General features: G+C 56.7%; 1 protein-coding gene across 1 annotated transcript in view; it reads right to left on the reverse strand.

Moving 5' to 3' along the window:
• Nucleotides 1-5,291: 5,291 nt before the first annotated feature.
• Nucleotides 5,292-22,495, reverse strand: part of RBM19 (RNA binding motif protein 19) — a 50,730-nt gene continuing 33,526 nt past the window's right edge. The window contains exons 23-25 of the mRNA XM_048322855.1: nt 17,468-17,588; nt 12,626-12,739; nt 5,292-5,686 (exon numbers count right to left, since the gene is read on the reverse strand). Coding sequence (XP_048178812.1) covers nt 12,648-12,739; nt 17,468-17,588 — 213 coding nt within the window. The 3' untranslated portion in view covers nt 5,292-5,686; nt 12,626-12,647. The remainder of the gene's footprint in view (nt 5,687-12,625; nt 12,740-17,467; nt 17,589-22,495) is intronic.

A 22,495-nucleotide genomic window follows, 5' to 3' on the forward strand; every position in this document is an offset into this window, starting at 1 on the left:
GGTGGTGCCACCACCCATGAGACCTCAGAATAAGGTCCAGATGCCTTAAAGTCATCTTCTACCTGAACGGGGTGATGACAGCCGGGCTGACTGGGGTGGTGTCCCCACCAGCACCAGAGTGACCCCAACCCCTTCGTGCTGCAGCCACGCGGAGACCTTGCCCCGAGATGAGGCTGTCCTGCATCCCATTACCTGGAACCCTCACCCCACAAACCCAGCGGTTGCGGTTTGGGCCTGACAGGAACATAAACCACGGCTGCCGACCCTGGCTCTGGCTGCGTCGCTCCATGCGTGGAGTCCTGCGAGCCCCCGGAGCCAGGGGGATGTATTTCATCCCAAAGAAGGCTTTGTACAGCACAAAAGGGCTTCACTGTGTGCACCAGGGAGCTGGAAGGAGCAAGGAGTGCTCAGGTTGTCCAGCAAAATTCCTGCCCGCAAGCAGCTCTGGATGCCGGAGAATTTCCCGGGCCGTGGTCTGGAGGTGGTGGGGAAAACCCGGACACGTCCCCGGAGGCAGCCTGGGGAAGGGCACTTCCCTTGGAGGTGACCCCGCGCTTCATCCCTGCTCCTGAAGGAAACTTTCAGGGAGGCAGAGCTGGCTCTGAGGGGCTGTTTTCTCCATCGGAGCACTGGAAAGGCCGAGGCTCTCGGCTGGTGGAAGCCACGGCAGAGCTTTGGTGGCTTTGCCCCGGCTGGGGAGACCCCAAAGCTCAGGGGACACTGCCGAGGTGCCAGGTCCAGGTGCCAGCTCCACTGCCGGGGCTCAGAGGCACCGTCCTCCTCCCGTGCCGTGTTTGCTGCGGCCAGGAGCTCCCTCTGGTCCCGGCCGGCCGGAGGGGTCAGCGCCGGCCGGGGCAGGTCCGTGCCGGGGTGACCCCTCGGGCCGGTCCCCGCGCTGGCAGCTGCCGGGTGGGTGACCCCCGCGGGTCCCCGCGCTGACAAAAGGCCTATCTTCTCTCCGCCTAAATGATTTAAATTCTAATCAAACATCATTTATAGCACATCTCGGAGCCGTCTCCCGGGAGCTGGTCCCACGTGAGCCGTTGCCAGGGCAACCGGGGGGTCTCATTTCAGAAATGTCAGATTGCATTATTGTCTTCACACTTCTCTGATAACCCGGTGTCTCTCCCTCTCCTGCCACCACCCCCCTCCCCGCCAGCCAGCCCCCACTCCCCGCCCTGCCCCGAGGAAATCACCGGCTCCGTTTCATTCCCTGCCCTGCCAGCACCACCCTCCCAGCGCGGCGTCCCCGCGGGCGCTGCTGCCGGCTCCCTGTTTGTTCGCGACGGGAGGGAAAAGCAGGACTGGGATTGTGTTGACCGTGCTGGGATGTGGAGCTGCACGGGGCTCCTTGCTGGCTCCCAAAAAATTAAGGGCAGAAGGGGTGGACAGAGCTCAGAGCAAGATTTTGCTCTGTCCAGGTGAGCTCCGCTCTCCTGCAGCCTTCACAAGGCATCTCCCGGCACATCCAGAGCAGGATCCAGCCCTGAGGGGACGCTGCAGCTTCTCCTGCCACGGCAGGGTGAGCACCAGGGCCCAGCCAGGTGAGGGGTGGTCCCATGGGCACCTGCTGGAGCACGGCTGCTCCTCTGGTCCTTGGTTTTCCCTTCCCCCCTTCCAGGGGAAGCTGTCCCTGTCCAGGGCGGGGGGGGGGGGGGGGGGGGAGGGGGGGGTGGAATCACCGGGTCTTTAGGGTCCCTTCCAACCCAAACACAAACTCCAGCTTCTCCTCATTCCCACATCTTCTGGAGGCAGAGCTGAGCTGCTCTGGCCCCCTCCACGACTCCAAGGATCCCCCCAGAGGTCCTCCTTTCCAGGTCCCAAAGGCCAGCCTGGAGCAGTGACACCACTGCTGAACCTTCAGTGAGGTCCTGCACTGCCCTGAGACATCCAACCCAGCAGAGCCGGGGCTGGCACAGCTGCTGGGAATGACATCCCGGGGGAAACCAGCCCTGGCAAAGCTGTGGCCAGGAACCAGTGATGGTCTCGTGACTCCAGGGACAAACTGAGGCGTTTTTATGATTATTCTGCCACAGCTTAGGGGAGCTGGGTGCTTAAACTGCGCCTGGTGGTGTGTTTCAGGCTGTTCCCTCCAGGAGCTGTCCCTGCTCGTCTCCCACACCATCCCCACAGCCCCAGTTCCGCTATTTTTAACCCTGTGTCCTGCTGGAGGGTGACAGAGCAGTGGTGGTCCCCAGGCACCGTCACGAGCCCACATGTGCTGTCCCACGTCCCTCCATTGCTCCCTCCATCCGCTTGATCAACCCCTGATGAACCTCCCAACTCTGCCTCTTCCCAAAGAACAAACCAGCCCTGGCCCAGGCGGTTAATATTTAACTGAATAAGGGCCATAAATATGGAAAATGGGACTTTTAATTAAATAAGCAGCTTTTAAAAGGGCCCTTGGGCCGAAGAGGCTTTTGTTTAAATATGATTGATTTGACACGTCCTTTCCCTCCCGCTTTCTCCCGCTCGCTCCCTCTCCTGCTCGGTGCAGGGATGGGAGGGAGGCTGCAGCATGGTCCTGCTGCAGGACCCTCCTCCTGCCTGCTCCCAGCCAGGCTGCAGCCCCCAAAACCTGCCCACAGCCTCGGGCACACAGCTCCGAGAGGGTGGGAGCCCTGGGATGGGCACCAAGCAAGGCCAGCTCACTCCAGCTCATCTGATTGTGAGCTCTAACTGGGAGCAGAAGGTTTTCCCTGGCTGCTGAGCCACCCTGGGCCACCTCAGCTGGTGAATCCAGGGATACTGGTGATACCTTGCACCCCCCGGGGCAGGATGTGGCCCCCCTCACACAACTCTGTGCTTTCCCCATGGTGGGTCCCTTACAGAGGCGATGGAAGGGAAACTGAGGCAGGGAGCAGGGAAAAACTGAGGGGAAGGGACTTCTCCCAGTGCTTTGGGGCTGGATTCAGCCCCCCCAAAATCTCCTCACGCACACACAGACTCTGGGAGCACACACAGAGTAAAAACAGGTCTTAGTAACTCTGCTGTTCCCTGACGTTTGGGCATTGCCTGCTGGAGCAAGTGGCACTAATTCCTCCTTCCTAACCCAGGCACGAGGGGAGCAGGGGGTTCATGGAGTGCCAGGGGCACCGGCGTGTTTCCAGACCTGGCGAAACCCCGGGGAGGTGCTGGGGTGCGGGCGGCCCTGCCCAGAGCAGCCCTGTCACCCCTGAGCAGGCTGAGCGATGGTGGTGGCCCCTGCGGCTCCCCTGGCTGCTGGGAGCATCGTCCGGCCTGGCTCTGTGAGAAACAGGAGTGGGGTGAAGTCATGGCAGGCTGAAGGTCAGGAATCACTGGGAAAAGATGGGAAAAGGACCACGGGATAGACCAGAGCTGCAGGGGAGGATGCAGTGCCCATCCCTGGCTCCAGTGGGGCACAGAGAAGCTGGGAGAGGGCACAAAGGATGTCCCCAGAATGGAATGGCCTCGGGCTGAGGGACCAGGAGAAGAGGCAGCCCAGCGAGGGTCGCTCTCAGCTGGTTCCTCCTGAGTGTTTCCCCCCCCGTGGTTCTCCCAGTCCGCCCCCACGGACGGCCCAGGCCCTGGGCTGCCTTCCCTCAGCGCTGCCCTGGCAGGTGTCAGCTGAGAACTCAGTTAATTCTCTCCACAAACAACTCGGGGCAAGCAAAGCACTCCCTGGGCCCAGACCTGTTGCTTCGATGGGATTCCATGAGTGAAGATGTGAAAACGGGGAAAAAAAGAGGAAAGCACTAATTTGGAAAAGAGCAGGTAAGGATTCACATCATTGTGGGTATCCTTGGGTGTGAAAATGCCCAGCACGAGATGCCCAGAGCCAGACTGTGCTGCTGAGGGGCCTCGTCCCACGGAAATGTCACCGAAACCCCCTCGGGCTGGGGGGGTCCAGTGCTTGAGCTTCTCCCTGGGGCTGAGCACCCTCCATGGTGACACAGCTCAGGGATGTGCCCAAGTCTGCTCATGCTGGGGTCCCCAAAGGTCTCTGGGACCAGTGCCCAGCAGTGGCAGCACAGGGAGAGCTGCTGGCACTGCCGGACACTTCCAGGCACCCTGGAGTGACTCCAGGTCCTAATCCTTCAAACCCCTCACTAAACTTCTTGTATTTCCCCTTTAAAGCACCCAAGCACTGCCTGGATGAGTTGGTGATGAGCTGCCCCCTCCCAGGGCTCCTCTCCTCCCAACCCCCTCTGGCACCCCCGGTTTTGGGTGCCCATTCCGAGGCACTGCAGGGGCCTCATTTCTCTCCCTCTGAAATCTGGGCACGTCTCAGCCCTGGGGTGCGGCTTCTGAGCAGCGAAACACCCACGAATCCTGGTGTTCCCTTCGTCCTTGGTGCTTAAACCTTCTCCCAGCCCTTCCCTCGGGGTGCCAGGGACATATTTGGGAAGGGAGGCTCGGGAGATGGAGCCTGGGGACAACCCTGGCTAGGGGTTTCTCAGCTCTGCTCATCTGCTGGAGCCCCCTGAGGGTTTTAAGACAGTTTGAAAAGCAAATCCTAAACCTATCCCAGCTTGCATCCAGCTGGAGATGGCAGAAATCCACAGCCCATGGGCTGGGAAGGGTGTCCTGGACGTCCCTGAGCTGCTGAGTCCATCACACGTGCTGTGGCTCCCTGCCTGGCCCTCAGCAGCTCGAGGGCATCACTCTGAGCCCCGCTGACCTCCAGGGTGCTGATGCCGAGGGCTCCCAAAATCTCCCACCCCAAACCCCGAGCCAGCCCAGCTGAAGTGCTCAGCCCTGATGGAATCAGAGGCACTTTCATGGATTCAGGCTCAAATTAACCTCAGTGAGAAACAAGCGCGGCCAGAGGCTGCGCGCAGGGGGTCTGATGCCACCAGCACGGGGCTGCTCGGGGGGCTCGAGGCGAAAGGCAGAGCTCCTCCTGGCAGTGCCGAGATATTTATTTAGTTCTTTTTAAAGAAAAAAGCAAAAGGAGGGGAAGGGGGTAAAAAAAGGCCCCGTGTTTGCAGCCAACACGTGTAATCTGTTGCAGCCCTTGTCAGACAAAACAGTTTTGCCGTAAGACAGCGATTCCCAGAGGGGAAAGGGGCGAAGTGAAAATACTTTATCAGCTGCCTACATATGTAAAGCAGTACCCTGGTTGAAAAGCAAAGCCTCTTTCCCTTTGAAAGCTGGGAAGGGAGAGACGGGAGGCGACTGCCTAGGAGCGGGGACAGGAGTGACACAGGCACAAAGCCCAGCACAGCAAACCCCAGGCCTCCCCCCTAAAATGCTCTTATCTCCCTGTCGGCCCCAAAAACTACCTGGCTGTGGAGAAGGAACAAAGCCAAACAAAGCCCAGACGTGGCTCAGTTTGGCAAACTTAAATAGGGTTTTTAATGTACAGAATGTGGTTTTTAATGTACAGAAGTGATTTAATTCAGATGTCAAGAGTGGGTTCTGTCGGAGTCCCCGGGTCAGCAGGAAAGTGTCCATTGCTCCAGGCTCCTCTTCCCCCAGGTTGGGCTGAGATGAAGGCAATCACATCCCTGCCTGGATTTAAGAAGCGATGCCCAGGAGCTGCCAGCAGACAAGAGTTTCCTTCCTCTCTGAAGTTAAAGCCTGTTTCAAAGGCTGGGAATTCCGGGACCTGGACACACGGCGTAAATCAGCCCTTGGGCTCACAGGACGAGTGGACTCTGCTGGCAACAAGTGGGCTGACTCCTCATGGAGGCTTCTCCTGCTCCATCCATCAGCCAGAGACCTGAGAAGATGGGGAAAAAAAAATTAATTCCATGTAGCAGCTCCCTCAGCAAGGCAGCGAGGGGACACGAGGGGACACAGCCCTGGATGGAGGTGCCCAGGGGGGCTGAGATCCATGGATACGGATGCACAGAGGCAGGAGGGAGGTAAGAAATGGGATGGGGGAGGAAGGGGAGCAAAGAAAGGAGGGAAGGAGGAGAAGGGCGGGCAGGGAAGCGGCGGCGGGGGGAGAGGGAAGGAGCCCGCGTGTGCCCATCTGGGCGATGCATCACATTGAAATTGTCCCGCATTAAAAATTCACCAGCCAGTGAATTTTCAAGGGATTTGTAGTAATTAGATGACAAAATGCTGGCAAATCTCAGGCTTGCCAAAGATGTTACTCAGGGGTCAAAGACTCGACACTTTTGGCTGGGTAATTTGTAAGCGTCAATCACACTCAGCCATCAGAGGGAAATGGGAGATCCAGCGGCTGCATCCTAACGAAGTCCAAGGCTCTGCCTGCTGTGACCCCTCCCGCCGCCCCCGGGCCCGCAGACACCCAGCTGACACCGCACTGGGGTGACTTGGTTCCTCATTTTTTAACTTAAAATCAGAAACTTCCAGGTCTGGTTTTCTAGCAGGGATCCCTGGCGGGAGGAGCTCCCGCTCTGCGCTGCAGTGCCTGGGGTGAGGAGCTGCCCTGTTCATCCTGCTGGGGGCACAACGGGCTGCAACCCCTGGGTGATGCCTCTGCAGCCCCGCACCGGTTCTGCCACGGGGCTGGGATTGCTCCCGGGACAGTCCAGGATGGGACACTCCACCCTCCTGCTTCCTGGGGCTGACACACTGGGCTGAGTTCGGCTGAAAATGGAATTAAAGCAGCTCCTGCCCATAATCTGCCCGTTCCTGCCTCCCCAGCGGGTGTCACGGAGACCTCGGAGCCACCAGAGCCACCCCATGGGTTGTCTCTGCCTGTGCTGGCTCTGTTGAAAAGCCCAGGTTACTTTAGATCCAGCAGGACACTCCCAGCCCTGCGCTGAACCCCAGCTCACCCCACACACCCACCCAGAGCGTGGGGGAGAAATTAAAAGGTTTTCTATGTCATCAGCTTAAAACCAGACCTCAACACACAAAAATTAATGCTTTGCCCAAAACACCAGAGAGATCCCTGCCCCAGCCAGGTGCGAAGGCTCCAGTGTGGGCTCAGCCTTGCTGAGGCTGAGGTTAAGCCTGGGCTTTGCTGCCAGGTTTTGTGGGCAGAGGATGGCTCTGAGGGGATGGCTGCCTACCCAAGATCTCTCCTTGGAGACATTTTTGCCTTTTGTGGTCTGGTTTCTAAGCTGATGAAGTAGAAAAGCTCTGGACTTCTCAAGGGGAGAAAAAAGCTCTGGACTTCTCAACAGGGGCTACAAATCTCCAAAAAGATTTGGGGTCACCACATGTGTGAGAGGCAGGAGCCTGCTTTTCTCTCCACCTCTCATACCTTATAAAGCTGTCCTGGTTACCCCTGCTGAATCCCAGCTCCAGTTTTGGGCTGTGGGGGATGATTTAAGCTGTGGGGAAGGCACAGGGAGGTGCCACCCATCAACTCTGAGGTGCTGAGGCATCGAACAGCACCCATCACACCCCAAGGGAAAGTACTGCCCATCCCAAAGCCTCTTCCCACCTAAAGAAGCCAAGTATGGGGAAAAGGAAGCTGAAGGAGGTTTGTTGGCCCCATCCCTCCCAGGGTGCTGGGAGCATCCTTAATCCAGTGGTGTGGGGATGGGAGAGAGGGGGAGAGGGCGGGAGAGGGCAGGAGGGGAATCGCCTTTGGACAGAGCTGCTGTGGTTTGGTTGACTCCAGAGCCATTCCTTGCTGCAGGACTGGGAGAGCTGGAAAGGGAGCCAAGCAGCAGCGTGGGGCTCCCCAGCCGCCCCATAGAGGGGAGCTGAGGGGACCGGAGGGTGGCTGGAGGCCCCTCCTCAATTTCAAGTCATTTAGCAGCTGTGAACACCTTGCAGGGGCAGCCTTCCTCCAGCTCCCCATCAGCGGCACTTCCAGCTCCTACTCCACGTACTCCAGTAGCCCAGACCATGGGCTGAGGTCTGCAGAGGGGCTTTTCCAGGGTTTTGTCTTCACTCGCTCCAAGAGGGCCTTCAGGTGCTGCTGGAGGAGCATTTGCTGGGAAGCAGCAGGGAAGGGCTCTGTCACTGCTCTGTGCAGTGCTGAGCACTTGGCAGCCATTCCCTGCTCACAGGGGCGTCCATGGGATGCTTCCTCCCCGTCAGACAAAGCCCCCCAGCCCCACCCCACTGCACCTGAACACAGCTCCCACCACAGCCCCGCTCGCTCCTGCAGGAGAAAAGTAAACAGAAAATGCCAAATTTTAGTGAACGTGAAGAAAACCTTTCCTCCCCCAGATCACCTCTCCTGACACACACCACAGCCCCCATCACCCCTCTGCCCCAGCAGCTTTGCTAAACCCCGAGCTGGGGATGATGTCACACGTGGGGACACTGGCTCTGTACCCCCTGGCCCACCACGCTCCTGGGGCTGGAACAGAGAGACAAACCTAATTACATGGCACTAATTGTGGCCCATGGAACACAAGGACCGTGCTCCTGCAGGTCCCAGGGGAGGTGAGGCACTCCCTTCTCCAGGGTCCTTCCCACCTCCCTGCTCCTGTGCTGGCATCACTTTCCGTTGTCACCGGTTCAGGTGACACTGCGCACACCCCCCCAGCCAACGCCTGCTCCTGCTCTCTCTGCCTCCCTTCCCAGCTCCAGTTTGGGGTGAAAGCCTCCCTTATTAGCCAGTCTGGATCCCTATTTACTGTGAGTTACTGAGCCTGATTATTATTCATGGCTGGCGAAGGCTGAGCTCTCAAGCCCGGCCATGCAAAGATTTCTCTTCCTCTCCAATGCATGTATTTAGAGAAAACAGGAAGCAGAGTGCCTCAGCCAGGGAAGCTGCACGCTACCTCCTCCTCCTGCTCTATTTCCTGCTGAGGAAGGTGCTGGTGGCTGCTGGAATGTGGTGGTGGACGCTGGAATGTGGTGCCAAACACTGGCAGAGCTGTGAGCCAGGGTAAAGTCCAGATGTGTTGGAATATTGGTCTCTTCCAACTCAGCTTCTTCTGGGATTCTGTGATTAAGGAGAAGCTCCCCCAATCTCCAGCCAGCATCCAAGCCAACTCTCTCAATTTGCATTTGCAAATTCTTCCTGAAGTCCAACCTGGACCTCCCTCTGGAGATTCCAGGGCTCCTGGAGTGAGCAGCAGGCAGGACACAGGGGATGCGAGATCTTCCTGCAGCCCTGGCAAAGGGTGTGTGAGTTGCATTCACGATGCTTGCTTGGCCCCTGGGAGGAAGCCCAGGCAAGGTGGGACTAAAGGAATGAGAAAAGCTGGAATTCCTGAGCTGTAGGCAGGGGCAGTGCAGTGGTGATGAAAAGAAACCACAAGAGCTCAGAGATGCTGCCTGCCCATCCCTGCCAGCTCTCCTGCCTCCTCCCCTGGGACAGGGAGGAAAACACAGACTGGTCAGGAGTTTTCCAAAGGGAACGAGTCACTTTGGGCACTCACAGGGCACTGTGGCACAGCAGAGGGGCTGGCAGTGCCCAGCAAACCCAGGATCCCTGGAGATCCTCCATGCCCTGCCTTGCTTTGCCGGCCGTCCCCGTAAGGAGATAAAAGCCCACACAGGCCTCTGGCAACAGGCAGCAGTGAGGGAGAGCTGCTTCTACATTAAAACCCCTTAACCCTCCCATTCAGTGAAAAAGCTGCATTTGAATAATATCCTAATCCAATTGCAGAGCTGGCCCTGGGGAGGCGGATCTGGAGGGTGCCTGGGGAGCAGCTGCAGCCGCTGCAGCTCCGGCTCTCGTCCAGCTCGCCGGGGTCTCACCCTGGATGGAGCTGTCACAGCCTGACAGAAACTCGGGGACAGAGCGCTTCAGCCTGGGCTCTGCAGGCCCCACAGGCAGAACTGAGTGTAAACCACTGCTTTCAGCTCTCTGGTGGGGAGAGCAGGGGCTGAGCACAGCCCAGACGCCCCAGAGCCCAGCTGGGCTGGCTGAACCCCAGCTCCTGTCTGCAGGGCCAGGGCTGATGAGTGACTCAGGCTTGGAGCTGCTCATCCTCTCTGCCACCAGCACAGCCTGGGGACAGCCAGACTCCCACCCCAAAAGGGACACCCAGATGAGCGTCACCCCCTCCCTGTGCCCAGCTCTGCCCAGGGCAGCTGAGGGGTGACAGGCACACATGGTGACAACGACCTTGGGGTGTCAAGAGCCAGAAAAGAGGGGGACAGGGCTGCAGCTGATCCCAGCCCCGTTACAACAAGCAGTGTGCAATCATCAGGTACGGACAAAACCTTCCTGAGTAACAGAAAAGAAACTCTTCCCCCTCCCAAACCAAACAAGAGCATTGCAGCAGCACTGCCGAGGTTAAGGACCAGAGGGAGGCTGTTCCCAGCTTCAGCTACGTGGACAGGTAAGAGAGTTTGCGTTATTTTATCGTTAGGATTGTTTCAGATCGGGGGAAGAAGAAACCCCAGGCAGTGGGGGAGTGCTGAATTTCTGTAGAACTACTGAAGCGATCATTTGAATTCAGGGTAATTAGCAGGTGTGTGCTCGTTCTCAGAGAATTGCTGCTGTAATTTTAGGGGTGCAATGTGTGGGATTCTCAACATGTAACCAAGAAGGGGAGCAAGAGTTAACTCCAACTGTTCTCCAGAGCTGGGATCAGCACTTCCATAATTAATGTCCAGGCACACATGTATCTGTACACACATACACAGCCCCCCCCGCTCACATCAAACAGATTTCCTTGATACCAAATTGCCTGAAAAATTAACCAATGTCAAACTGCTCCACAAGATAAGTATCATTAAGGGAAAAAGAAAATCTTCATTATGTTTGAAGGTACAGGGGAAAAAAAAACCTTCATGAATGTTTTCCAGCCTGTTCCCAGCCTGGGAAATAACATGTTTTAAAACATATCAAAGGGTTAAATTAATTTTCATTAAAATTTAAATTTGAGAAGGCTCCCCCTCTTCTTTCCTCCCTCCTCCCCCTTTGAACGTTTGACTGGCAACCATTTCATATTTCAATCTCGGCAGAACAAATTGAATTAGATGTTGAAACCAAACTCTGCTCTGTTCTCTAAAGCCTACATGCTCTGCTTGTGCTAATCCTTTTCGTCGCCGCTGCAGACCTCAGAGACACTCAGCAAGAAACCTGCCCTGCCACAAAAGACAATGAAGGGAAAGAGGGGAAAAAAAAAACCAAACCAGGATGAAAAAAAACCCCACAGGAAAATCCAAGCCCAACCTGCAGCACTGCAGAGCTTTGCTGAAACCATGAGCTGGGTGATGCTGGAGGGGACCCTGCCCGGCTGCTCTGTCCCCTGTGCTGGGCCTGGGCTGGTCCTTCAGAGCCAGGGTGGTAAAACATCCCTGCTAAATCGGATTTAACTCAGCCAAGGCTGAAGTTCCCCCTGCAGTGACCCCCGGGTGCTGAGCTGTGCCAGTGCTGGAGCAGGTGCTGGCAGCAGTGGGAGCAGGGGCGGGAATGCCACTCACCAATGCCAAGCAAGAAAAGGGGGATGGAGCTTGTCACCACTTCAGGTGACACTGCCACCCCCTCTGGCAGCGCTGCTTCCACACCCGAGCCTCTGTCCCCACCTGCTGCAGGGCTGCTCTGCTCTACAGGACGAGGGTTTTACACAGAGACATCCCAAATGGGTATCCTTGAATTCTGCTCTGTCCCCTGAGCCAGCCCTGCCAGGTCCTGGCAGGAGTGGCTGGGGTTGGGTCTGGGAAGCCTCTCCATGGCAGCAGCAGGGCTCTGGAGCTGCAGCACAGTTTGGGGCAGCAGCAAGGGGTGTCACAGCTCAGGTCCCTGAGCAGGAGCTCAGCCTGCTCCTGGGACTGCACCCAGGGCTGTGCAGCCTCAGGCCCAGCAGTGCTGAGCCCTGTTTTGGGGATGGACACGTCTGTGAGCACAGGGCTGGGCTCCGAGCAGCGCCGTGGGTCCTGTCCCTCCTCGGGCTGGAGAAGGGGTTCACAGCACACACACCTGGGGGCATCCCGGCATCAGAGCTGCTCCAAAGGGACAGATGTGATCTCAAAGCCCTGGCACTGCATGGAGCCGGCAGGGATGGATTAATGCAGCTCAGATGCTGTGGCTGGTGAACAGGATTCCTATCAGACATCCAGGCTTTCCACCGTGGCCACAAACACACGCAAGGGACACCACCAGCCCATCTCACCTCTCTTGAACCCGCACAGGGTGAGCTCGGGGCTCTCAAAGAGATGTGAGGGGCCGCCAGGGCTGCAGGGTTTGACCTCAGGGAGACATTTCATCCTGGCTCCCTCCTGCTGTCCCATATTTTCCAGCCTTGAGATGCCACTCCAAGGCACACCAAGGAGGAGCAATGCCAGCCAGGACTCACAGACCTCGGAGTGAGGTGCCTTTGGAGGGAGAGAAGCCATGGAGGTTTTGGTGCTGGCAGGGAAAAGGCCTTTGCCAAACTGTCCGTGACATGGTGGCAGCTGCAGGGTGGTGTCCAAACGGGCACTTTGATTTTTGGCAGCCCAGCTGCTGTCCCCCAGCCACAGGGAGGGACAGTTCACACCCTGACAGCAATTCCTGCTGCAGCAAGCAGCAATGCTGCTGCCTTCCCCCATGGGGATGCCAACAGCCAGGGGAGCTCACAGAGCACACCCAGGGCATGCCCTCACCTCAGCATGGGGCCCAAACCGAGCCCAGATCCGGGCTGGAACTGCTGGGACCACAGCCTTGAGCCTGTGGGGTGACGGGGGAGAGGCAAAGGGTAGGATCCCTTCCTGGAGGCTGCTGAGCCTCTGGAATTGCACCTTCTCCTGCCTCTGGTGCTACCGACCCTGCAGCAAGCCAGGGCATTGTGACCCTTAAGGCCAGCTGTGCCCAGCCTGGCCCCACTGCCCCAGGACCCACCTCACCAGACCCCAGGCAGCTGTTAGATGTCCTCATCTTTGTTATCTTCCTCCTCTTCCAGGTGCTCCATGATTTCATTCAAAACCTCCGATCGTTTCTTCTTCTTCGGGGAGTCTGTCCAGGCCCGGGTGGGGGCGAAAGGGGGAAGAAGAAAAGCAAAAATCACAACCTGGACCCACACACAAGTGCCTAGGAGGGGCTGAGGGGGCTGGAGGCAGCAGGACACCCTTCCAGGTGAAGGCATAATCTACTCCTCCTCCCCAGCCAGGTCCTGGCAGGAGCTGGGATTCCAACACCTCCCACCCGTGCTTCAGTTTGGGAGCAAACAGCACCCAAACAGTGCTGGTGATGCCAGCCCTTCCTGTCGACCCCAATTCACTGTGGAATTCACAAGTTCCCTGTGGAAAAGTGGCTGCAGGACTAACCAGGGGTTCATTCAGGCTCTTGGCAGGACACAGCCCCACCAAGATCCTTGCTGAGACCACCCCATTCCAGCAGCCCAGCCCTCATCCCTCACGTCAGGCGGTGATGTCCCTGCTTTGGCCCTCGTGCCCCACACCACAGCACTGCCCTGTGACTCCTGTGGGACACAGCACCATGCACACACCCTTCCCAATGGATGCAGGAGAGCGGGGAACCCTGCCAGCACCTGTCACCTGGCACCAAGGTGACAAAGCCATTTGGTCCCTGCTCTGAGGCTGGCACCCTCCTTTACGCTGGGCAGGCAGTGCCCTCCTGGCAGGAGCCATGGCACAGCCCCCTCTCCCCCCCGGCTCCCCAGCAGCACATGGTGAACAGCTGTTTAAATCCTGCTTTCAGACATCAAAAGCCTCGCCGGGTTTCTCAAACAAACAAACGTACCATAGGACTAAAGAAAAGGTGTAAAATAAATAAATGGAACAAGCTGTGCATTTTCTTTTAGTATTACAGCTGCTGCGGGAGATAAACAACAAGTAAATGTCACAAAACATCAATACAGAAGAAATTAACCTGACAAAAGCTCACATCCCCCCCCTCCACCTCCCCCCAACTCCCAACAATTTTGCATTTCTGGAGTTCCCATCTAATGATTTTATTTTTCAATTAATTCCTTGACAGCGAGCCAGAACCTGCCTCCCTTCTCCCTGGGGGCTGTGGGGATGGGCAGCGGGATGAGGGTGCTGAAGGACCCGCTGCCCTCCCAGCACCCACCCCACTGAGCTCAGGGGGACACAAGGTGCCACCCCAAGACCCTCCAGCAGCTCTTCCCAGTTGGGTCACCCAAAGGCACAAGGGATAACCCACCCTGGAGGAAGGTGCCAGCTCAGCAGTTCTCCCTCTCCTTTACTCTGCTCCCAGCTCTCTTGCTTTGGAATGGCATCGAACACGGTCTGATCTCCCGAATCCACTGTAGGAGCTGTGTCCTGCACCTGCCACCCCTTCCCAACCAGACCCTGGCAGGCCCCACACGGAGATCCCGCGTGAGGGATCCCAGCCTGTGAGGCTGCACAGCCGAGGAAGAGCTGGATACAGGATGCTGTGCACAGGGAGCATCCCTCAGCAGAGCGGGACCTGCCGTGGCATGGGCAGGGGGCTGGCAGGGAAAATCCCCCCCTGCACCCTCAGATGCCACGGGGGGCACCAGGAGCATCCCCCTCTTGTCTGACAAGGGGAAAATAAAAACCCAGGAGGGCGGGGAAGCGAACTGGGAATTGGTTCGACTTCCGTTCTGCTGCTCCAAGCTGGTTAAGGTTTGCCCGCTAACGATCCCATTTGCTTCCTTTAAACAATGGGCAAAACCGGCGGGGGTGGGCCGGGAGGGGGATTACCACGGGATTAGAACGTGGCAGGGTTGCGGATGCCACGCTAATCCTGCAGGGTTTTACTCTCCGGCTCCGGCATGTGTTTGCATTAGTTACAGATGCTCTCAGAAAAAAAAAAGAAATTAAAAAAAAAGGAAAGGAGAAAGGAGAAAAAAGGGAGCCCAGGGGCTGGGAGGTGAGGGAGAAGGAAAGCGGGGGGTCTGCGGCCAAAGCAGGAGCGATGTGACAAAGGCGATGGCAGCAGGGAAGACTTTCCCACCCCGCCAGGAGGACCAGCACCGTGCCTCCCCTGGCAAACCCTGCTGCCAGCAGCAACTGCAAATAACCGGGGAGGAGCCACAGCGGGGCTCGGCCGCTTCACCGCCACCCACAGCCCCCCACGACTGAACCCCCTCCTCACACACCTCCCTCCCTAGAAACCCCCCCGCAAGCCGCTCCTCGCCCTCCCGGCGTGGCGAAATTCCCCATCTGTCAATTTAATTCTTTGATCGATGGCGAGGAGCAGGACGAGCGGCCCGGCACAGCTGGCTGCCCACGTTAGCCCCGGCAGGGCGCACGAACACGAGTCGATGCCAATTTAGAGCGATTGGGAGCCAGCGCCGGCCCCGCACGGCCCCGGGCCCCGGAGGCCGCGCAGGGCGGGGCGAGTGCTCGCCCAGCCGCCCCCAGCTCGCCGCTCCTCCAGAAACCCGGGCAGGAACGGGGGCGCGGCTGCTCCAGGCCTTTGGGGAGCCGCGGTTCCGTGCTTTGGGGACTCGGGAGAGGCGCAGGGGCGAGCCTGGAGCGCTCCTCCTGCACAGGGCACAGACGCATGGCTGCCCCCGCCCCAGGGCTGGCAAACGCAGCTGCAGGGCAGCGGGGTGCCTTGGTCACAGAGCCACAACAGCCACCCTGCCGGTTTCAATGGCATCAGCGACCCTTGTTTTCCAAAGGGAGGATCCCCTGCCCGAGCCGGGGCCAAGATGCTGCTGCTGGCAGGGTTTGTCACCTGTCCCCGCCCTGCTGCGGCATTCGCCACAACCCTGCTCCAGCTTAGGGGCTGCTCTAGAGGATCCAGCTACAACTGCGGGCCAACCTTTCCCTGGCTTCTCCTTCTCATTTTAAGAGTCACTAAATTTATCCTGAGCAGCATCAAAGCCTCCCCTGTCCCTGTCCCAGCTCTTGGGCTCTGCAGCCACCTTGCAGCAGTGGGTTCCCCAAATGAAAAGTGGGGTGCAAACAAAACTCAAGGTGTTTTTTTTTTTCTAATGTAAGACCTTCCTGCCCCAGGATGAAGAGCAGATACTCTCAGAAATGAGCCAAAAGCCTTAAACCTTGCCCAGACTGTGCTGGGAGCCGGCACGGAGTGCAGGGCTGAGGTCCCAGGCCTCAGGGCTGGGCTGTGGCTTCACTCCTGATAGAACTACTGAGCCCACCCGTGGCAGTCCGTGACCACTCCTGGGCTCCTTGCTTCCCCCTGGAACATTACAAAGCCTCAGAACAAGCCATAAAGAATGACCTGAAAACTACACGAAATGAGAAGGAAGCCTATTCCATTTTATTGCATCTATTAGACCTATTGAAAAGATGGCTCAGAAGTGGCTTGATTGCCATGACAAACGCCTGCATAGAGAAAAGATTTGGGAGAGCAGACCTCTCCTTCACAAATAACAGCGGAGACCTGGAACTGGGAGCCCAATCTCTCTAAATGGCCTCTGGAAATAAGGTGCATAATTGTAGCAGAGAGCAGTCAGTGGCAGGACACGTCTGTCACAGCCCAGGTCGGGACTTGGAAATACAGTGACAAAGATGATGGGGCTGACACTGGGGCTGGGGACATCACAGACCTCGGTCTTGATTGTTTCCTGAGCCCTGAAGACCCCAAATTATCTTTTCTTTCCCATTCCCAGCTCGGTCCCCAGAGGGGCCTGGCCACTGGGGCCTGCAAAGCTGTGGGAAGACCCTCACAGTTCACCTGCACTGTGCTGGGAGAGGAGAACTCATGGGACAGCCACAAACAGCACGGGGATGTCTGAGCTGCTCCTGTGCCTTGTGGGAAGAGGAGGAGAGTGGGGAAACGGGTATCAGTAAGAAAAAGCCTGGTTCTGGTCTGTGTCACCAGTGAGAAGAGATGCGTGGTCCCAGCCTGGCTGTTGGGTGCTGTGTGTGCTCTGCGTCCTCTCCATCCCTGCTCCGTGTGGGAAAACCAGCCTCCAGCTATGGCAGGGAGGAAAGCTGAAGGAGCATCCCCCTTCCAGGGGGCTGGAGGCAGAGTGCTGGCAGCCTTTTTTCCCCTCTCTATCCCTCTGCACACCCACAGAAGGGACAGGGGGCAGCTCCCTCCTCACCTCGGAGCCACGTTCCTGTGAGCAAGCACGACGAGTCCTCGCTGCAGTGCTGGGTTCTGGGTTGGCACATCCCCCCTCAGCCCTGCCAGCACCCAACTGCAGCTTCCCCTGCCTGCAACAACCAGCCCTGGGCTATTTCAGGAGCAGGCGGATCACTGGATCAGTCAGGATCACTGAACAACCGGGATGTGCTGCTCCTGCCAAAGCCTCGGGCCACAGGCACGTGCTGATGGAGAGGATGCAGGAGGAAGAGCATTGATCTCCAGCTTAGCCCTGCAGCCCAGGGGAGCCCTTCCTACATAAATATTTGCCAAGCAATGCATTTGTGCCTGTCGATGGCTGTCGATAGGAGCCTGCAGTGCTGTCATCTGCGGAGCCGTCACTCCCAGCAGCCTGAGCCAAGCAGCCCCTTCTGCATCCCAACCCATCACCACACGATTTGTCCTTCTGAACCCGCGTGCTGCCTGCACAGAGCCTGTCCCCAGCTCGGGAGCACCCAGGGGAGGGAGCCAAGGCGCTGTGGCTGGCAGGTGGCACACGCAGAGTTAACAGCTCACAGGCAGAGCTGTCAGACAAAGCCCTGGCCTGGCTGCCTCCTGCCTCCCCCCACATCCTCAGGCTCCAGCATCTACCTGCCAGCCCGCAGCACGTGCCAGGCAGGGCAGTGCCAGGCGGGGCAGGGCCAGGGCAGCAGGAGTTACAGCAGGAGTTACCGTGGAAGTGCTCGGCGGTTCTGCGGCGCAGGGCCTCCAGCGTCTCCTCCGTGTCTGCCCACTCCAGCACCAGCCTGCGGCCGTACAGGTGAGTGCTGTGGCACAGGGCGTTGAAGGCTTTCTGCAGAATCAAAAAAAGAAAAAAAAAATATTAAAGGAGAAAATAAGAAAAGGCTTATGGGAGGAAAGGCAAAATTGTCCCTCCCTCTGCCCTGGAGTGGAAAGGCCACCGGAGAACATCCTGCTCTGAGTGCTCTGCTCTGATGGGGCAGGATCCATCTCCATCAGAGGCTTTGACTCGGTCATTTATCTTCTCTGTGCTTGCAGCAGAGCAAATTCCCATCACCCTTCCGGCAGGCTGCTGCTCGTGCGGGAGCGGGCTGGAATCAGCACCCTAAGCTGGGAATGCTGCAGCCTCTGGAGCCTTGGAGTAGCACTGGGTGGGTCAACAGCAAACCAGGACCCTCATGGGCAACCTCACAACCCTCTAGCACCCTGCTCTCTGCTGGAACACAGGAAAGCACAGCTCAGGTGTGAGAGAGAAGCTCCTTTCTGCTCTGGAAGCAAGTTGGAAAACTGCCTTCCTCCTGCCAACCAGTTGGTGACTTGGCCATGGTGGCAGCAAATGTGGCAGAGCAGAAGCCAACCCAGAAGTCCTCTGCTCTTTGTGCCTGTGGTGGTTTGCCGTGATGCAGAAATCCAGATTTCCTCGTGTCAGATCCTGTTTGACAACACCCATACAGCTGTAATCTCTGCGTGATGTTGACTACAAACATGCCAGCCAGCCCAGAGCTCAGGTGGCTTTCTCTGTCTGCAGGCAACCAGCAGGGACACCCAGAAAACAGTGGCTCAGTCCAGGCAAGCTTGATTTTGCCTTTGTTTCCCACAGGATTTCAAGGAAACTCAGGACTGAGCAGGATTGGGCCCACAGTGCAAATACACAAACACGCTGGCCAAAGATTTTTATCCCCAGGGGCCCACAAAGTGCTCCACAGGAAAGGCTGGGCACAGGCAGAGAGAAATGCCCAAAATGCTCTTTTAAGAACCCCAGCTAAGGCTCTGGGCAGAGGGACTTGTCCTGCTTTGCTGCCCACAGCTGCTCCTCAGGACGCTCCTGGAGCTGCTGGGCTCCAGCACATAAAACCACATTTAAAACCCCCCATTTCAGTAACCAGCACCCAGCAACCTGAGTGTTCCTCTCCTCCCAAAGTCCTGTCACTCACAGAACCCTCGTGCTATAAAACAGAGCTGACGAGCACCAGCTTCCCCTGCTCCATGGCCTGGGTGGAATTCCCACTATCCCACCACCCCCAGCTCCCGGGGTGACCCCAGCAGGGCAGAGTGCCCCCTTTTCCAGGGGCACATTCCTCCTGGAAGGGCTGCAAGCTACAGCTGATTTTATTTGCTGCTGCTGCTGTGTTTTCAAGGCCTATCTCCCAATTAGCAGAGCAATGTGTTGGCTTAAACAAACACCCTGGGGGAGGGAGTTGTAAGGGCTGTTTGCATTGGCACCAGGAGCCTTTTGCAAAGCCTGGCACACAACCCACAGCTCTAAACACTGCATTTCCTTTGTTAATTCCTAGTTCTGAATTTCTCCTTCCCACAGCAGCAGGAAGAGGAAGGTTGGGTGACAGCACACAGCCCATCCGCGCTCCACAGGTCACGGAGGAGGGCAGACCATGATGAGCGTGGCACTTGGTGGGCTCCGCTCCTCCGAGCCACTGCTCTGCCACCACCACCTCCTCCTCATGGGATTGCCACCCTCTGGTTTTGCTGGCAGCCCTGGGAAGGGTCATGGAGCAACAGGGAAGGCAGATGCTGCCATCAAGTTGTGTTGTGTGCAAGTAGCCCACTGGGTGAGGCACATCTGCCACCAGCTCGGTGACATTGGCCCTTCCTGGCCAAACACATCCCCAAAAGGAGCTCGTTTGCACCCAGGATGAAGGAGAGCTCCAGCCTGGACTGGGATCTCTGCTCCCTGTCTTCCAGCTGGGAAGGCAGAAGAGAAGCTGCACACTTCAGGTGACAAACACAAGGATGTCACTTCTTTGGAAACGAGCTAAAAGACAAAACATAGCTCTTCACTGCTCTGAGAGGAATTAAGACTTTTTCAGGGGGAAAAAAAAAAAGAGAAACCACTGATGATTTAAAAGACAAAGGGATGAAGGGGAGATATGCCCTCCCCATACATCCACACTGCTGGAAATCTTCCAGGGAGAGGAAGAAATCTGCCACTGCTGCTATTGCAAATGAAAAGATAGGTAGGGAAAAAATATTTTAATTAGGTGACAAGTACGAAATGAGGAGAAGCAGGCTGGCTTTCACAGAAAGCAGGAGCTATTTTTGGGGTGCAGCTCCTCTACCTGAGCATCTGCCTTCCCAGGACGCCTCTTTGGAGGAACAAAGGGGCCAGAGGTTTGTGGAATTGTATCCAAATGAGGGATAAAGGGAGGTGTGGTGTCTGCCCATCCAAGGGAGAGACTCCCCACAGAAGACCTCCAATTGCCAGGGCTTCACATCCTCCAACACCTTTAAGGGGCCACAAAAAGCTCCTTTTTAAATGCCCAAAGCCGATTCTGATGAAACGGCTGCATTTGGTAACCCAGCCTCTGCCAGGCCACACCAAAGCCTGAAGATCCCTGGCAAATCTTCTCCCGGACCTCATTTGCTTTCCAGATGCTTCAGGGGTTGCATGAAAAGCCTGTGGACTTCTCCTCCTGGAGAATAGGATGTGAGCATGCTTAAAAATGCCATTTCTGGGCGTTTTTTGTGAAGTTTGGTTCAAGCTGAATGTTATGGCTCAGCGTGGTGGGAAAAAGTGGGGAGAGGAAAGGGAGAGGCTGGAACAGCAGCTTAAAAACGTCTGTGGGATTCAGAAAGGGAATTTCCAAGTGAAGAGGTGGCTGATAAACCCCCATGAAAGCCAGGCTGCTGGGATGAGGCAGCCAGAGCTCTGAAGCAGAGCCTGCTGAGCCGGGAAGGCCGGGAGCAGCGTCTGTCAGCCCTGGGTGTGACAGCTCCAGCCCCGGCCGCTGCGCTCATCTGAGGACAGCGCTGCTCTGCCTCCAGATTCCCCCTTGCCCTATTAAATACTCACACCAAAGAGCCTCCAGGCTGGAATCATTAGAGGGACAAAGGGTCAACAACATTAGGAGATTGATAAATATCCCTCCCTCGCAAGAGCCAGTCCCAGCTGAGGATGCTCTCCGCGATGCCAGCTGCACGCAAGGATTTTTCCTTCTGTGTGTGTGCGCATTTTGAAAACGTTGGCTGCCTCTCCCAAATGGGCAATTTCTATTTGGAGACCAGATGTATTTTTATATCAACAGGGGAGAAAAGTGGGAACTCGGCTTCCAGTTAATAGTTCAAAAATAAAAACAATTCCGCAACAATTCTGCACAGGGAACGTCAGGAAATGGTGAGTGCTTCCTTAGCTGGAGTTAATTTGGTAATGCCAGTGGGTCTGAGTTCCAGGGGAGGCTGAGAAGATCAAACCAAGCCTGATGGGGCAGATCTGCAGGCACAGCCTTGGGGAGATGGGAGGGGGAGCCCCCCATCTCCGTGCTGGCTGTGGAAAATCTCCATGTGTGCTCCCACAGCAGCCGTGGTTGTTCAGAGAAAAAGACAAACAGGGGAGGTCACAGGCTTTAAATGCCCAACAAAGCCAGCCTAACTATTCTATTACAAACCCATCATGTTTTATAAGATGCTTATAAGCAATTTCCAGATTACCACTCTGAGCAAAAGCGTCACTGCCAGTCAGAGCTATTCAGCTCAGAGGTCTCCAGGCCCACTCCCCTCCTCTCTCATTTCACTCAGCAATAAACTCTAAGCCAATTATGAGCGTGTTTACAATATTCAGGATCCTATTCATCAATACACTGTGCATCCTTTTCCAGACGGCCAGTGGAGTGTACTTGATGTGCCACTTGTGAGACAATTAAATCCCTCAAAGAGATGAGGGTGGAAAAAAAAGATGAAGAAGGAAGAAGAGCTGCTTTGCTGGGAAAGAAGAAAACCCCGCTGAGAGCTCTTCCACAGGGCAGCTCTCTCCCTGCACGCTCCCCTCCATGAGCTTGGGGAGCAGTGCCCTGATCCAGAGCCCTGCCTGGCCCTCTCCCCTCACCAGAGATGGGCTCCTGTCACTGAGATTCCCATTTGTCCAGTGCAGCTGCAATCAGTCCCTGAGGGATGGAAAGGGACGGGAGGCAAACACTGAGCCTGTGCCTGTTTCCCCCAGAAAGCAGCAGAAAAGTGGGTGCTGCCTCACACCCCCCACAGCCAGGTCCCTCTGTGCACCTTTCCATCAAAAGCCTCCAGTTTCTCTGGGAAAAGATTAATTCAAACCCCAGGAACAAAGCCTGAACGACCGTGGAGCGAAGCAGAGGTGAAAGCAAAGCTGCTTTGAGCAGAGCCACGGGCACAGCTCGAGGTACAGGGAGAGGAACCAGGCTCCTGGGGGGATCCCTGCACCCCCAACTGACCCCCAGGGGGAGGAGGGAAGCTGAGCACAGGGAAGTTTGAATTAGGATCAATACAGGACTAACAAAGAAACTCCATGTACTGTGTTATACAGGAGGTCAGGCTGGAAGGGATGATCTAATAGTCCCTTGTGATCCTGGATCAATGAATGCTGTCTAAAAACATAAACACAGGCTCTGGCTGGCTCCCCCTCCTCTCTTCCTCATCTCTGCTCACAGCCTTGAAAATCTGGAGTTTTGGGGGGTCACGTGGTGCCTTCCCTTCAGCAGTAACATCGTGGGTGTTGTGCTTGCGACCACTCCCTTCCAGACCCTGCACAGATCACCAGGAACCAGCAGCAGGATGGAATGCACCCTGCTCCAGAAACTCTGGCAAAGGGTAAGAGCAGGATACTGTCAGGCTGCAATCCCCTTGCTTCTGCTAAAAGCATAGAACTTAAATATACAGGAAAGCTTCCAAAAATAAATGAACTGGGCCAAGTCATAACTACTGTTCCTCTGGTACAGTCACTGGGAAAGCACCAGCGCAGCCCCTGCTCCCAGGGCG

Source organism: Corvus hawaiiensis, chromosome 18 (genome assembly GCF_020740725.1).
Source record: "Corvus hawaiiensis isolate bCorHaw1 chromosome 18, bCorHaw1.pri.cur, whole genome shotgun sequence".
NCBI lineage: Eukaryota > Metazoa > Chordata > Aves > Passeriformes > Corvidae > Corvus > Corvus hawaiiensis.